At 34.8% G+C, this 15,901-nt stretch overlaps 1 protein-coding gene across 3 annotated transcripts in view; it reads right to left on the bottom strand.

Moving 5' to 3' along the window:
- Positions 1–143: 143 nt before the first annotated feature.
- Positions 144–15,901, bottom strand: part of KIF15 (kinesin family member 15) — a 34,210-nt gene continuing 18,452 nt past the window's right edge. For 2 of the 3 annotated variants that reach the window (XM_053984290.1, XM_053984307.1), the window contains 17 exons: positions 15,122–15,227; positions 14,444–14,609; positions 13,388–13,538; positions 12,305–12,390; positions 11,847–11,922; positions 11,483–11,569; positions 10,435–10,539; positions 9,487–9,609; positions 7,836–7,982; positions 6,783–6,887; positions 6,454–6,618; positions 5,878–5,984; positions 3,900–3,972; positions 3,363–3,400; positions 1,563–1,728; positions 1,054–1,185; positions 144–730 (listed from right to left, as the gene is read on the bottom strand). In XM_053984290.1, the coding sequence (XP_053840265.1) occupies positions 647–730; positions 1,054–1,185; positions 1,563–1,728; positions 3,363–3,400; positions 3,900–3,972; positions 5,878–5,984; positions 6,454–6,618; positions 6,783–6,887; positions 7,836–7,982; positions 9,487–9,609; positions 10,435–10,539; positions 11,483–11,569; positions 11,847–11,922; positions 12,305–12,390; positions 13,388–13,538; positions 14,444–14,609; positions 15,122–15,227 (1,917 nt within the window). In that variant the 3' untranslated portion in view covers positions 144–646. The remainder of the gene's footprint in view (positions 731–1,053; positions 1,186–1,562; positions 1,729–3,362; positions 3,401–3,899; positions 3,973–5,877; positions 5,985–6,453; positions 6,619–6,782; positions 6,888–7,835; positions 7,983–9,486; positions 9,610–10,434; positions 10,540–11,482; positions 11,570–11,846; positions 11,923–12,304; positions 12,391–13,387; positions 13,539–14,443; positions 14,610–15,121; positions 15,228–15,901) is intronic. The other variant, XM_053984298.1, reaches the window with a different exon arrangement.

The raw sequence follows: 15,901 nt of genomic DNA, 5'->3' as shown, positions 1-15,901 counted from the left end.
AACCCTTGGAATTTCCTAAAGTGCTAATACAAAACTCTTAAGTCTATACTAACAGAAAAAAGGTTTGAAAAGCATTTTATTTTCAAAAAAAGAAAGAACAGAAACAAAAAATGTATTTATAGCACTATTTACAAGACTGTTACTAAATTCACATTTATGCTTTATTGAACAAGTTTAATATGAAAATTATTTTTAAGCAACTCAGGAAAATCATTCTATGTTTAACCAAAGAAACAAACACAAAGAAATTGCGCTTTTTGAATTTTGGCTCTGATGGAAAATGTAGCATTTCAGAAATGGTAGGAACCTGAATAAGAGCACAAAAGGAGACAAAAATCCAGGTATGTTCCCAGGGAGAAATCTTTTCCTTGTCAAGGTACAGAGTTTCAAGGAAGTATCTACCCAGCATCTATACAAAATCAGGTTTTTAAATTGAAAAAAATTACAAAAAGGTGTTAAAATTTCACTGAAAGCTGCCAACAGAGCTGGAATAACAATCTTCACTTAGAGTTATTACCAGCAAAAGATCTACCAACTAGAATACTTGATTACTCCAGAACCACAGCAAAAGTCAAATTTGACAACTGACTTTTGCTTATTCTGTACACTTTAAAAAAAATATGGCTCTGCAGTTTTATTTGGGTCATTACAGTTGATCATAATGTCTACAAATGTTACATTTTTTTGATTCTTTCAAAAAAGCGTTTTCGACTCGTAGTTTTTCAGTTTCCTGTAAAACAGAGAAAAAAGATGGGTATATTAAGGAAATTATCATGAATTTTTTTTTTTTCTTTTTTTTTGTATTTTTACACAAGCAGTATCTAGAGTTGTTCAAGTGTTTTATACACTATATACTTGAGAAAATAAAATGGAGATCCTTGTCTGGGGCCTTTGAGGAGATGCACACCAGCCATGACGTACTCAGCTGCATAAAATCAAAGGTATTTCCGTTCCTCTCCAACAGAAGAGCAGGAATTATAGTTTTCATTCTCAAAGCTTAGCTCTTTGCTATGTCAGGCCATTACTCCATCTGTAATCTACTCTACGACTTACCTCTGTAAGTTTAGCATAATCTTTCTTCAGTTTCACAAGATACTGAATCTTCTGGTTTAGGTTTTGATGACCAAGTAATTTCCCATTCTCCTCAGCAAGCGAGGCAACTTGCTTCCTCAGCAATTTTATTTCCTGTAATAGTAAATACATTGTGTACCTCTTAGTAGTAGCCTCTCCTTCTCTTTTCAGAAGCAATAGCTTCTTAGAGCTATTAACATACTAACATTTAAGTTTGTTGTAACATATGATGCAAGAGTTGCTTCACACAGGAAATACATATTTGTCTTATGTCTCCTTAGACACTATGTTAGATCCCTCTAAAGGGCAAAAAAAGAGCACCATTTGATTTGTACTACTAAGTGATTTCTGTATCGAGACCTTATCCTGTATCCTCTGTCTCACTAGTGCAGAGACATCACAAATAAAACTAAACTGCAAAACAAAACAGTTGTACCTCTGCTAAATAAGATTTTGCTGTGAAGATGACAAAAAAATTATATATATGTAACCTTTTCAATCCTGTCTTTTTCTTCATATGCTTCCTCCAGTTTTGATCTAATTTCTTCTTTCTCATTAAATGCTCTGTGCTCCAAAGTCCTTGTTCGTTCCATCTCCAGAGTTATTTCATGACAGGCATTCTCTTTGATTCTGAGGATATTTTTGGTCTCTTCTAATCTGCCAATATAAAAGAATCATAAAACATTAAAAACCAATATAAAGATCATACAATTGAATTACTAAGTCTGTCTTGGACATGGAGGGAGACTCCTTTAAAAGCATTAATTTGAGATATTGTATTTCCCTTAGAATTTAGTGCTAAAGAAAGGAAGAAATTCATTCTGCTTCACAGTTCTTGTGTTTGATACTATCAACTAGGCAGTATTTTGGACCTACTCTTCTCTTTGGGAACTGTGCTGTTTGCAATCCAGGATATACAACTCCACTCATGACTGAAAACAGAAGCTTCACCTATAAGAACACTTTGAATTAACTCACCTAAGGAATGTAAATTTTTCAGCTAAACTCAGCTGCTCTACAGATTCCCTCTATAAAATGCTTGTTTGTCTGGGGCTTTTCCCCCTTGACAGCCTTGTTGCTCAGAAACATCTCTGAGCATTTCAGATGGTCTGAGCCTGCTTGGTTGGCCTGGTAACAGAATAAGTACCACTTTGGATAGAATTATAACATTTTCAGCAAATAAGATCACAGGATAATAAACTGTCCCATCAAACTTAGCAGCCTGTCTACTGTTTCTATTAACTTGAGTAATTTTGCAGATCAATTCAAATATTGCATACATGAAATTTTTGTCATTAGTTTTGTTTTACTGAAGTGTGGTGTTTAAGACCTGCTCTGTGAATAGTATTCATTTGCTGCATTTTCAAGACATTTTCTTGATGAGAAAAGAATGCTTTCCCTCATTGTCCATTATATTTGCTTGTATGACATATTGTAGCACTGCTATGAAGTGTGTTTCGGAGACCAGACAGGAAAGCAAAATCAGTGCATCAAATAGCAAAATAATCCCTAATTTCCAGAGTAGGGTTTCTGGAAAATTTAATGCAAATTACTTTTGAAATGACCATGTGCATAAGAACTATCTTCCTCTGCAAAAGAAGTAACTTACGTAGAAAGCATTCCATCAAAAGAAAATAACACTTATGTTAGGAGATTCAGCCATAATAAATCCTGAAGCAATACAGATTAGGAAAAAAACAGCAGGACAGATATTTTCAAAGTAATTTTTATCTACTGATTCAGTATTTTCTTTCTTCGCTACTACCCATCCAAGGTACAAAACACTTGAATTTTGAGGACTGCTTGCCCAATAGTGCAAACACAATTTAGAAATCCTCAAATAATTTTTTTTTTCATTTTTCAAGGTGAACCACAGAAATTTAAACAAATAGCATAAAAATAATTACATTACATTTAAAATTATAAAATATTTGCAATATTAATAAAAAATGAACAGTATTTCAATTTAATTTGAAAAGGAATGAGATTACAATTCACTGCATATAAATAACTTTAAACAATTAAAAACATCCCTTCCAATTTAAGTTTTTATGGTTCTAGCTATTAAAGTATTGTCCTGATACAATGCTATGTAGTAATAGGTGCTACTACCACCTACTGATGAGAAAGAGTAAGAGCTCAAGGTATCTTGCAGAAGGGTAAACACTTCCAAATGATGCCATTTGTAATTTCTGATCTTGGACTTTTATTGCTTAAATGGATTTTTTTTTTTTCTGTCATTAATTAGTTTAATACTAGTTTCCAGTTCAAGGAACAATAGTTAGACTTACTCTGCTTTGATTTTCAGCATTTCTTCCACTGCTTTATTCTGTAAAAGTTCAAAAAAAAAATAGATGCAGTCTTAATGTTTAACATACACACATACCCACATATATATGTATGTTTAAAAATATCTGACCCACAGCAGTGTCTCTCTGCCCACACACATACAGCAGAGCTCTAACAGGGGGTTATTCTGTCTGGGACATCCATGGAAACCTCTGCTGTGACATTAACTTCCCTTTGAGAGAGCCCTGACATTAGCAAGTGACACAATCTTCACTTTCCAACTCTGGGGATAAGTCAGATTTAGCAATCTGAATCTGTTTTTGCTAATTGTGCAATCTGACACCCAGTCCACTGGTGTTAGGCCAAGACCGAAATCCTAAGAGCTAAGTCTCAGGCTGTGCCTGTTAGAATTCACTAGAAATTGGTGTTTGTTTTGCTGCCATGAAAACAAAAAAATCAAACCAAACCAACAACAAAAAACTACCACATTAATACTTCAGAGCAGGTCAACAGCAACTGACATGAGAAGGATAATATACCTTGGCAAGTCGTTCTTCAGCAATCTCTTCCTCTTTCTCTTTAAGGTACTGAACATCAGGATGTTTCTGATCACTAGGAAATTCAAGAATGAGAAAAAAAGTTTCTCACTAACAGAGGAAACTGGTTGTAAAAGCGTGTTATCCAGATTAAACCAGTAAATGTGCGCAGTTTTTTTCACACATGTTCATACTCAAAATACTGAACATCATAAAAAAACTCCGGAAGGGTTTAAACTTCTAAACACATTTTCTTTCAGAATATAGAGAAATTAATGTTTTAATGGAAACAATTACAAATGTAATGAATATGAAACCGTTTGTTAGACAGCTGTGCTGGTTTTGGCTGGGGTAGAATTAATCATCTTCACAGCAGCCATTGTGAGGCTGTGTTTTGGATTTGTGCTGAACACAGGGTTGATAATGTAGAGATCTGTTTCTTATTGCTAAGCAGGGCTTGCACACAGCCAAGGCTTTTTCTGCCTTCCATACTGCCACACTGGCTGGGAAGCTGGGGTTGTGTGGGAGGCTGGGAGGAGACACAGCCAGGACAGGGAGACCCAAACTGGCCAAAGGGACATCCCAGACCATGTGGCATCATGCTCAGTGTATAATTAAGTGGGGGGAAAAAAGGAGGAAGAGGGGAGGTTTGGAGTGATGGTGTCTGTCTTCCCAAGTCACCATTACTTGTGATGGGGCCCTGCTCTCCTGGAGATGGCTGAACACCTGCCTGCCCATGGGAAACAGTGAATTAATCCCTTGGTTTGCTTTGCTTCTGTGTGTGCGTGACTTTTGCTTCCCCTATTAAACTGCTTTTATCTCAACCCACAAGTTTTCTGGGTTTTGCTCTCCTGATTCTCTCCCTGATCTCATTGGTGGAGAGTGAGTGAGTGGCTGTGAGGGGCTTGGCTGCTGGCTGGGGTTAAACCACAAGAGCAGCTTTGGGATTGAGGTACATATTTCATTAGTTCACAGTGTTTATGTGTATGGAGACTGCAGAAAGACTTCCTACAAGATCACTGCTCAGTGGTCTTGCCTAGTTAAGAAGGTAAAAGCTTCTTGTATTCAAAAGACTTCACTAATTTTTATTTTGGTAGTTTTTAATCAACATGACATTGGATGGAAATAAGAAAACACATACAATTAAAATAACTCACAAACCAGCTTTGTCCTTGTAGTGCATCATATGGGAAAAACTTAATTGGTTAGAAGTTTTATAATTGCATTTTATATTACAATAAAACCACTGTTTTCAGTAACTTAAAACCTTGTGAACAGATCAGGTAGGTTACTGAACAATGATGCCGTTTCTAAGGTTTTCTGCTTGGTTTGCAACAGACATTTGAAATTGTGTTATGAATTGAAATGGAAATCACACTCAAACAACAATGCCATGGAACACTGGATTCTATGGCTTTATTTTTCAGTTTATGTAGAGTTTCTAGACCAATTTTTTCCACAAAAAAAGCATTACTTTTATGTCCCTCACTTGTTGGATTCCTGACTTGGGACTTCAGGATGTAATTTGGATATGTGCTAAGAATTCCCTGCTCCTTTTACTTGATAGGAGTTGTGGTTTGAATAGACCAAAGGCTAATTGTATATTGGAGGCTTTAAAATTTCATTTATGTCTACATTGAAACTTGTGTTGCATTTATTTGGACATTCCTTATCTACTGGATCCATAACTACACAAGTGACATGGCAATATATAATACCCAGGAATTAACAGTAATTTATTCTTGGGTATTATATAATGATTTTACATTGTTTCCATTCCCTTTATAAAACTTCATTGCATTTAAGAGCTCTTGATTTAAGGGGCATGAAGTTTACAAGCCAGTAAATAATCTTCATAGAAAAGTTTGAGTCAATCTCTAAATAGGTAAACAATGTAAGTCTGTACTTCAAATAAAACCTGTAAACTTTATCTTAATTATTTCAGGTTAAGAGGGATTTTTCGTGGTTTATTTTACTTTACCTGTTCTTGCTTGGTCTCTGAGCTTCTACAAGGCTCTGTAAACTCCTGTTGTTCTCCACCAATATCTGCATTTCCAGACGCAAGTTCTCCAACTCATTTAATTGTTCCTAAGCAAGTGAAATTCAAAACATTTTATTTAAAGATCAGATTGCAATTCCTGTTTTCATTTCTAGTTGAACATGCTTTTGAGTAAAATAGAAGACAAAAAATATTTCTCAGAAAACAGGCATGGTTCTCTGCCAAATATCTACATCACCCTTTCATCCACAATTACATTAGAAACTTTATTGAGAATACTTTCAGCAGCAAATATTGAGAAATGCTTCAGCAGCAAAAATGATGTTACCATTTGACATTCATGAATACAGAACAGCACAGTCCTTGGGAAAATGAGATTTCTAGACATCGCAAGCAAGTTGTCACCACTTGCTCCCAGCCTAGGTAAAGGGAAAAACCAAAAACTGCCTTCCTGCTTTAATGGACATACTACTAAGCAGAGCTCATTAAAAAACCTGAACTCTGCAGTCTGTCTCATTTTGACCTTACAAATTGCCAGCAGAGATTAACTCATAGTACCTTCAGCCTTAGAATTTCATCATTTTTTGCTCTTCGTTCTTCATTCAGTTCATTCACAAGGTGCTCCAGATTTATTGCAGAGGCCCTTCGATCAGCTATTTCTTGCTCATGAGTTTCTAAAAGCTTAGCCAAATTCACATCAAAATTAGGAGGAGTTTTAGGACACTGGCGAGTGAAAAAAACCAAACCACAAACAATTAGTAAAGGACTGTTTTCCCTATGTATTGATTACATGTCTTAATACTTCATTGGAGACATAAATTAATACATTTCTGGCAGACAAATAATAATTACAAACTATGAGAAAATGTTTCTCTCAAATGCCATACCTGAGGAAATGTTACTGAAGATGAGTCCACAAAGCAATCTATTTGCTTCATTTTCAGTTCATATTCATTCTTCCTGTTCTCCAGTTCCTCTGTCATTTTGTCTAACTATTAGAAATACAAGGAAAATTAAAGTAGCTCATAATACACATAAAATAGGAAACCAAATAGCACTCAGATCTATATTTTGAGGAAACTTAAGTACACCACAAGTTATTTTAGATTAAAAAGACTTCACTTTCATAACTCTTCTGTATTTAGTCAATCACTGTTAAACTTTCAATAGTTGCATGTAACAAGCATTTTTGAAAGCATCTATACATCAAACTACTTTGTAGTTCATCTGAATTCTGTTCTTGTTAGTATTTGATTTTCTTGCCTTGCTAACACAATATACCTTTCAAAGGGCATGCTAACACAGAAGAAAAGCTATTATGAACTTGGTTGGCAAACATTATTGTTCAAAACATGATTCGATACAAAGATTTTAGTGATATAGATTTTGATCAGCTTCCCCAAGAGAATATGGTAACTTGACAAAAGAACTCCTCTTCCAAAAAATAACTAATTAGAGTCTTTGCAAACACGAATGTATTACCTATCGCTATGATAGTTGTGACAAATAGAGCTAAAATTTGAACAAAGGTCTAACAGAGCTATTTAGTCTGCAGCAGCTCCAAACCCCTGCATAATTTACAGAGCTCAACAGTTATCTCTATTGCATAATGATAGCTGTGTGTGGATAAGTGTTAACAGAGGAAAAAGTAATCCCCTAGGTTACACTGCTGATAACCCGAGGTTGCTCTGTTCTTACAGGTACTGATAATTTTACTCTATCAGAGTACACATTTTTGTGATATCTAGACAACTGTTCCAAAACATTAGAAGATACCTAATCTTTGTTCGGAAGTTTTTGAGCTACTACTTTCCTTTTACAAGAAGGAGCATTTCTCTTCACCAAGAGTACTATGTACCAGATGCTCTAAAATGACAAGTGAAACCTTTTTCAGAAGCTACAATTGACCACAGCTAACTGTGAATATTTCTTTGTTTTACCTGTTCCCTGAGTTCCTGGATTACAGCTTCTTTCTTTGCTATGTCTTCCTGTGCACACTGGAGCAATGCATGGTGTTTCTTAGAGGCCTCTGTCAGACTTATCAGCTGATCAGCTGTATGACGCAATTCTTCACACAGAAGGTCCCTCTGTTTTAAGTTGTTGGACGTGTAAAAAAAGAAACATTAAAGTTAATGCTCTAAGTCAGCTGTTTCAAGATGTTTTGTCATTGGTGCCAAGATTGCTAACAGCTACAAGCATCTCCCTTTTCCTTCTAATTTTTTTTCCCTTCTACTCCCTTTTCCTTTTCCTTCTACTTTTTCATAATGAATTGTAGCAAGCATTCATCTATAAATTTATTTTAGCATATTTTCATATCCCTGGTCTTGCTTACAGAACAAAAATGAGAACTTTTCCCCAGTATAGTGACAATTAAGATTCTAGTGGAAGATCGTTGGACTTAATCACTATTTTAAAATTGGACTTAATCACTATTTTAAAATATAATATGTACTTTAAAAGAAACCAGAAAAGAATGTATAGATTTTAATCACACTGAAGTGCTTACAGCTTTTTTTAGTGCACTGATATTCCACAGATACCTCTGGATTTATTCCAGGGTCTATACTCCCACCCTATCTGATGGGGCATCATACCTAAACCAGATGTGTTAACACATAAGGAGAAAATTCATCTAGTATTTTAAATACCACCTCAGATTAGTTCTTCTTGTCCAGTTATGGAAGCATGAAGAAATTAGTGACTGAAGTATAAAAGTAAAGGAAAAACACTATAATTTTATCTGGAGCCAGATACACTCAAGGATAACATTGAAACAGGAACTGGCACTAAGTTAAAAAAAAAGCCAAAAGCCCCAAAGTGATCCATTTGCTAGACAACTCAGCTTTGGGTTTCAGAATGTCACTTTTAGATATGATTATTAAGGAACATAGTCTGTTTATTTTAAAGCAGATTTCTATAATGTTTAATGTCCTTTGAGAAACACACGCCTCCCTGGAAGACTTTATTGTTGCTATCTGATTGGACTAGCAAATATAATCACAGATGATCTTGTAGAAATTACATGTCAGGAGGTGCTAGTATTTTTGACTGTTTGACATGTTCAACAAAATAATGGTGACAAGCAGTAATAGAAAATACAGAGTTAAAGAAAGATACAATATTAAAAAGCAAAACCACATTTGAATCAAATGTGTACCCTAGATCTGTTTCCAGCAGGTGGAGCCTTTAGTTAAAATTATGAGTAGAGAAAAGATATTACTGAATATAGTGCAGTGGGGGTAGAGACACTCTGGAACATAATATATTCTTCTACCTATTTTAATTTCTCAGCTGCATCATCTAAATCTGCCATTAAATTCAGCTGATGATTCCTTAGTGGCCTTAACAAAATTAAACCAGACTCTTAGCATAGGCTTTTATGAAGTAGCTTATAAAATATTTATGCCAAGTAACATGGTAATTTAACAGAATTTGTCAGGTATTTAATGAAGAATTATTTTACGAAGAGCTTAACTAGCTGTAGTTTGAACTAAAATGAGGTTAAGTTTTACATGAGCATTTTAAGCAAAACCACATCCAATTGGTCTGGTTGAACAAATAATCATAATATACCAACATTAATGTTTTTACCTCAATGTTATCAGCTATTTCTCTTCCTTCCAAGGCTTCCTTCAGTTCTTCAATCTTCTTTTCCTGATCTTCTATGATTCCCTTGCTTTCTTCTTTTGCAGCCAGAACAATATTATACTTGTACTACAAACAGCATTTTAGTAAAACATGTTATCAGGTAAAGTTGGCAAACAGAAGACAAATAAATGTACATCACAAATCTTATGATGACAACTACATTTAGAAATTAGTGTCAATGACTAAAACCAGAATGATATATTTTACTTGCTAGATTATACAAACTGTTTGTTGAGATTAGTTGTCAGAATGATATAAAAAGATTAACGTGAATTAGCCACCACAATACATATTACCCACTAAAAGCATTATTAAAGAGATAGCCATATTTAGAAATCTGTCTCATCAACATTTTTCTATAGAACCTTTTGCATTCATAGTTCACACATATTATGTAAAGCATTTTGTTGGTTGCTCTATCAGTTTTCAAATCAGACCAATTTTAATAAAGCACAGGCATCATATTTATTCATAGTTATTCAAATATACAGTTTTAGTTCTTTATACTTGTTTTCAGATGTAGAACATCATAATACCAGCAACATAAAAATTCACTCCATCAAAAATGAATTTACAATTCAGCTTCAATTGCTGAGGTCTTAAATTGCCAGTTTCTGAGAAAATCTGAATGTGACTGTCAGCTGAGTGGAGTTTACAGGATGTGAACAGGTCCCTTTAGAGACACAGCTTTTTACCCACCACGTGGAGAGGGTTCACTTTTTGAGACAGCCTTAGGCATAAAATGTTCAGAAGATTTCAACATGTCAAAACAAAGAAGTTTCCTTCTAAAACACTGCAGCAAGTTATACTGTTTGAGACCGGTGATTAGACATGTCATTGCATCCCATTTCTAAAGAACGATACCATGTCCTTCAAAATGACAGAACATACATTTATATCCTCGAGCTCTCTTGTCAGCCCATCTATGGACTCAGTTTTATGATTAATTGAAGACCTCAGCTCCTGGATCTGTCTCATCAAGTCAGTTACAACTTCCTGCAACATAAAAAAATAAATCCTGATAAAATACATATAAAATCCATATAATGTATTACTGGACTTTTTTGGTATATAATTTGCCAATCCCAAACTTTAATCAATCAGGTGAAAATGAATCCTCAAACTGCACATATAAAGAATAAACAGAAAACTTGTTGCTAAATCACTGACTTTTGTTCTAAGCACTTAAACAAAGAACTAAATAACCTGCAGTGTTCATTAGAAGAGAAGACTGGCTTGCTGATTTAGTCTTAGGCTGTAATGGGTTACTAATAGGAGAACAGAACTACTATAATTTAAGGGTGTGTTTGTTTGTAATGGAAAAAGGCACATTGAAGAAACACCACAGCACCAGGTGATTCTGACCTTATGCATGTCAGATTTTTGGGTTTATGATGGAAAAAACTTGCATCATGCCAAGTAGTAAACACACCGTGTGATTTCTTACGCCTGTTTTTATAGACAGCATATATGTTTGCAACTAGGGGAACTCAGGCTATTTACTGCAAGTCTTTACATAAAGAAGTGCTTTGATTTTATTGATAAAGATAATGTGATGCACAGTCATATTCTTACAACACCTTTCTTACCTTTTCCTTCTGCCCATTACAACAGAGCCCTGACTGGAAGGCTCTATTAATCATCTGGGGAATTATGCATTGTTTAGACATTGAATGTTTTTTCCAGTTGACAGTTTTACCTTAATTTATTTTTGTTTAACCTTCAGTTAACTTGTCTTTTCTCTGTATGCATACCAGTTTCCTACCTCCCTACAAATTCCATGCTAGGAAAAAGTAGCATTTATTTTACCTGACTATATAGCCAGGATTGCCTAAAAGAACAAAATTACTAAGCAGCACAGGAAGGCTCTGGTCTTTCATCTCTACTACAGAACAGTTACCCACAAGACTGTGTATCAGTAACAGAAATAAGCCCAAACCTTATCTGTATCATTTGTCTTCTTCAAAGAAGCAATAGTCTCTTCAGCATCAGCCAGCTCCTGTTCCAATGTCCTCAGTTTTGCTTCCTAGAGGAAATAATATTTGTGAAGGAATGTCTTCACTACCTTTGGTGTGTTTTATAAAGCACCAAGTCATGAAAAAAAAAAAAAAAGGAAGTAAGTTGTTAACCTTACCTAAAAAATAACCTAAAAAATAACCAGTAGCTTAACAATATGTAGCCTGAACACACTACATTTATTTTGCTGGTAATCAACCTAACAGTCAGTACACCAATAAAATTGTTATTAATGCCTGAGAAAAGCCATGTACACAAAATTCGCATATTCAAATCTGCTGTTGTACCTGCTGCTCACACTGCGTCACCATTTCTGAAAATGGTTTCTCCACCTGTCCTTTTTCAAGTACTTTCAAGAGCTCCCTGGTGAATAAAAACATGTTTTGATTATATTGCTCACTAGAAATATAAGAGAACTTTAACAAGAACAAAGTGATATGAGTTTATTTTATTTGCACTTAATTTTTTTAAGAGTTCTTCAGTTATCACATTCTCAGTGCTATACAAAAGACTAATACTTTAGTTACCAGCCTTACACTGCGATCGCTGGCAGAATTTTATCTTTGACATGAAAAACTATATAATGACATTACTTTAAATTAAAATGAATTGCTGTTCTGATTTGGATGCAATAAAATACCCATCTGGAGAAAAACACCTTTACAAATGGGATCCCCATCTGAATACAATATATAGCACCAATGAGGTCAGATGAAAATAAACCCCACTGCTAATTAAAACTTACTTTGAATTGTTTTCTTTGTCTTCTTGTAATTGTAATGTTAGTTTTTCATTATGTTCTTTTTCTGTTTTCAGAAGCTGCAAAAGGTTCTAGAATATCAAAAATATATGTTTGCTATAAGAAGTTACAATATAAGGTCTCTAGAGCAATCTATAACAAAAAATTTAAACAAATCCTTAAGATGACTGAAAAAACCCAACCACCCCAAAAAACCTTAATTGGAAACTAGAAGATCTTTAGTTTGTCCTGATGACATTTAAAAGTGAACTCTTCTTTAATTAAGTAATTGAATCTTTTCACCTGCCATTAATAATTTCATATAGCTATGATGTTCCTCAATATCCAAGGCCGTGAAGGGAAAAATTAGAATTTTCAATTGTAGATTAATTTGGGGGCATTTTAAAATTCTGTATTTGTTCAAAATACTGAAATATATGGAATTTAAACCAATAATATTAAATCTGTCATCATCCTCTTAAACACTAACAAGGAGAATTTATATCAAACTTGCCGAGCAGGCAGCACATACCCTGCAGAAACACAGGCAAAATTATTTGCAAAATCCTTTGAGCAACCTTGCTGCTGTTTTGCAGTCACTGCAGTCTGACAAGCTTTCAAGGGCAGCATCAACTAAATTGCAGGACAGTGATCCACCACAAACCATAGATCATTTTAACAAGATCACATTCACTATGAAAAATTTTAAGAAACTGCTTTGTAAAGATAGAATAATTAGGCTAGTCTTGGCTAGCCCTGAGATAAAAGGTCATCTCAGCATTTCAATGTCAAGATTCTTTTCCAAAGAAGCGTCTTATTCCTTTAGCAATTAACCCATCTCCCTCAACATTTCCAGAGCAATTTCTTCAGCCTAAAAACCTACTATTCATGATGCTACTGGATATTTCTGGTAGCCTGTGGTTGCAAAAATCTTGAACTAAGTTTGGAAAAAGAATTTGGGTACATCTTCCAAATGGAATCACCAAGAAACCTATTACTACTGTGGAATGTTATCAGTGATACAATAATAGAAATTAATTAATCTGGGTTCTGTATAATCAAATCCTTTAAAATCCTTGACTGTCTTACACAAAGCTCAGTTTTCATTGCTTCTGCTTCTTGCTTCCCGTCCTCAAGTTGTTGCTTCAGCTGGTCCGTCTCAAACTTGGCTACCTCCTGCAAATTGTCATAGTCATCCTGCAGGCTTGCCTTTTCTTCAAGAATCTTTTCATGTTCTAGCCTTGATAAAAAGACCCAGACCAAATAATCTAGTAAGGGTTGGTGTCCTTATAAAAATACTCCAATCAACTGTATTTTAAAATATTCAAATAATATACAGAGGGAAAGAATACTCTCCAAACAGTATTTCTGCTGACACAGAATGCAACCAAACAACCACAGCATTTAATTTCGGTTTCAGGTTCCTGGTCTTACAACGCCTCACTCAAAAAATTACTTCAGCTAAGACATAACCTGCTATAATGCAAAATGTAGTGAAGTTTTCCAGGAACAAAAATCAAACCCAAAAAATAAAACCAAAGCACAACAAAACAAACTAAACAAAACAGCAACAAAACCCAACATAACTAAATCACATTAGTAATTAAAAAACATATTGATTATCATCTCCTGATGATAATAGCAATTATTGCAGACAAGGCAATGAGCTTTTCTGGCTTTGATACTCAAACTTCAGTTATTTTTTGTGATTTCTTTCTGCTTGTAATTTTCAGAGCAGCATCATTATGTCACTTGCTTCATGCGAGCAGACTGACAAACTGTCCACATAACTTTTGGAGAGCAGCAAGTTTATAGATAATATCCTATTTAATGAGAAAATGCTATAGGAAAGCAAAATTAAGGCAGGCACATTTTGTTTTCTTTCTGATAATTCCACCATGTTGCCTGAAATAGGCATGAAAGAACAGAGCGGGGGGGGGGGGGGGGGGGGAACCCAATCAAACAACCCAAACAACTAAACATCCTCCCCCAACAAACAAACAAAAAAAACCCCAAAGGACAAACACAAAACAACAACTTTCAAGAAAACATGTGAAGTGTAAGTTCACACACAGGAGAGGATGACTAAATCACTGGATGCATCCAGAAGAGATGACAAGGCATTGTACCAAACTGCCAACATACCTGACACTGTCCAGCTGGAACTGTACATCCATATGTCTACCAGAAAGCTGACTTATTTCTTTCTCTTGCTTTTCCCTAAAGGCACTATATTCCAATTTTACATCAGACAGCTCCTTATCTGCAGACTGCAGGACAATGCGCAAGTCACGGACTTCACTTGTTAATACTGTCAAAAAACCCAAAAATAATTTACATGCTATTTGAAAAACTGTGATAGATACAGGACACAGAATGCTACAGAACCTGCTGGGATCAGAAAGCTCTGCATGCTTTCAGTGGAATTAATCTCAAAAGTCACACACAAAAAGACTTCATGAATGGAAAAGGCCAACAAAACACTGACTTTAAAGGTGAATCAAAAGCATTCCAGACTGTCATTTCCATAGACAAGAGAGGTTTAATCCTTTGTTTTTATTTAATATTTTCATTTTAAATACTGTATCTTGTACGTCCTTCACATTCAAAGACAGAACCATTTTGAATATTGTATACTGTTCAAGACTAGGCAAAGATTATATGCAAGCATTAAAGATTGCTTTCTTTATTAAAAAAAAGAAAGAAAATCAAACCAGTATGTCTAACACCCCAAACAGTTACTCAGCATGTGCTATTGTTGATTTTAAAACAGTTAAGACACCTCAAAACTTTTAATGAAATTTTAGTATTACAAAGACTTACGATCAGCCTTGTTTTGACTTTCTTGAAGCTGCTTTTCAAGTGATTTTATCTGTTCAAGGAGCTCATGGCGCTCTTTACTCCAGTCATTCCTTTCAGATGAAAGAAGCTTGAAAAGAAAAGTAACATTTTTTAAATAGAAGGAAGTGTAGGAGTGGGTAGGTCACACACTGTAGCAATAATATAATGATGTATTAAAGCATTTCATCAACTGATTATAAATAAATTTTTCTTTAAATTCAGTATTTGGTGACTCCCTCAAAATCCCTCAAAGTCCAAGGAAAAAATAATTTATATAGCTGAAGACATTACCTTATCTAAAAAGTTCATTTAAAAGCAACTCACAGCTTAGAAGCTGATATCACAGATATCAGAAGTGAGACTGATCTGGAAAGAATACAGGCCTTATTTATTTTTCTATGATTAACCAACCCCAGCAATTAAGCAAGACTTGCAAATATTTGATAGGTAGTTCTAACTGAGACCAGTATTTTCAGCACTCCAAAGTTTAAAATTTCCTTGTTACTATAGCTGTTTTCCAGAAATCATGAAGTTGGCCAAACCCAACCACAACAGTGTTTATTTGCTTATATTTAAGCTCAAGCAGGCTTGGATTCACAAGATTGCAAGCAACAAAACCAAACTCAAAACTGCAGTGTTATGTTATATGAACCTTCTCTGCTCACTCCAATTCCAGGGGGTTTGGATTAGATGACCTTTAAACCAAACCAAACTATTCCATGATTTTAAATCCTCGCCTTCCTGCACAGCCCTGAGTTATGA

This window comes from Vidua macroura, chromosome 1, assembly GCF_024509145.1.
Source record: "Vidua macroura isolate BioBank_ID:100142 chromosome 1, ASM2450914v1, whole genome shotgun sequence".
Lineage (NCBI taxonomy): Eukaryota > Metazoa > Chordata > Aves > Passeriformes > Viduidae > Vidua > Vidua macroura.
The sequence above is the reverse complement of the archived record's forward strand: the minus strand, read 5'-3'. Positions and strand labels throughout refer to the sequence as shown.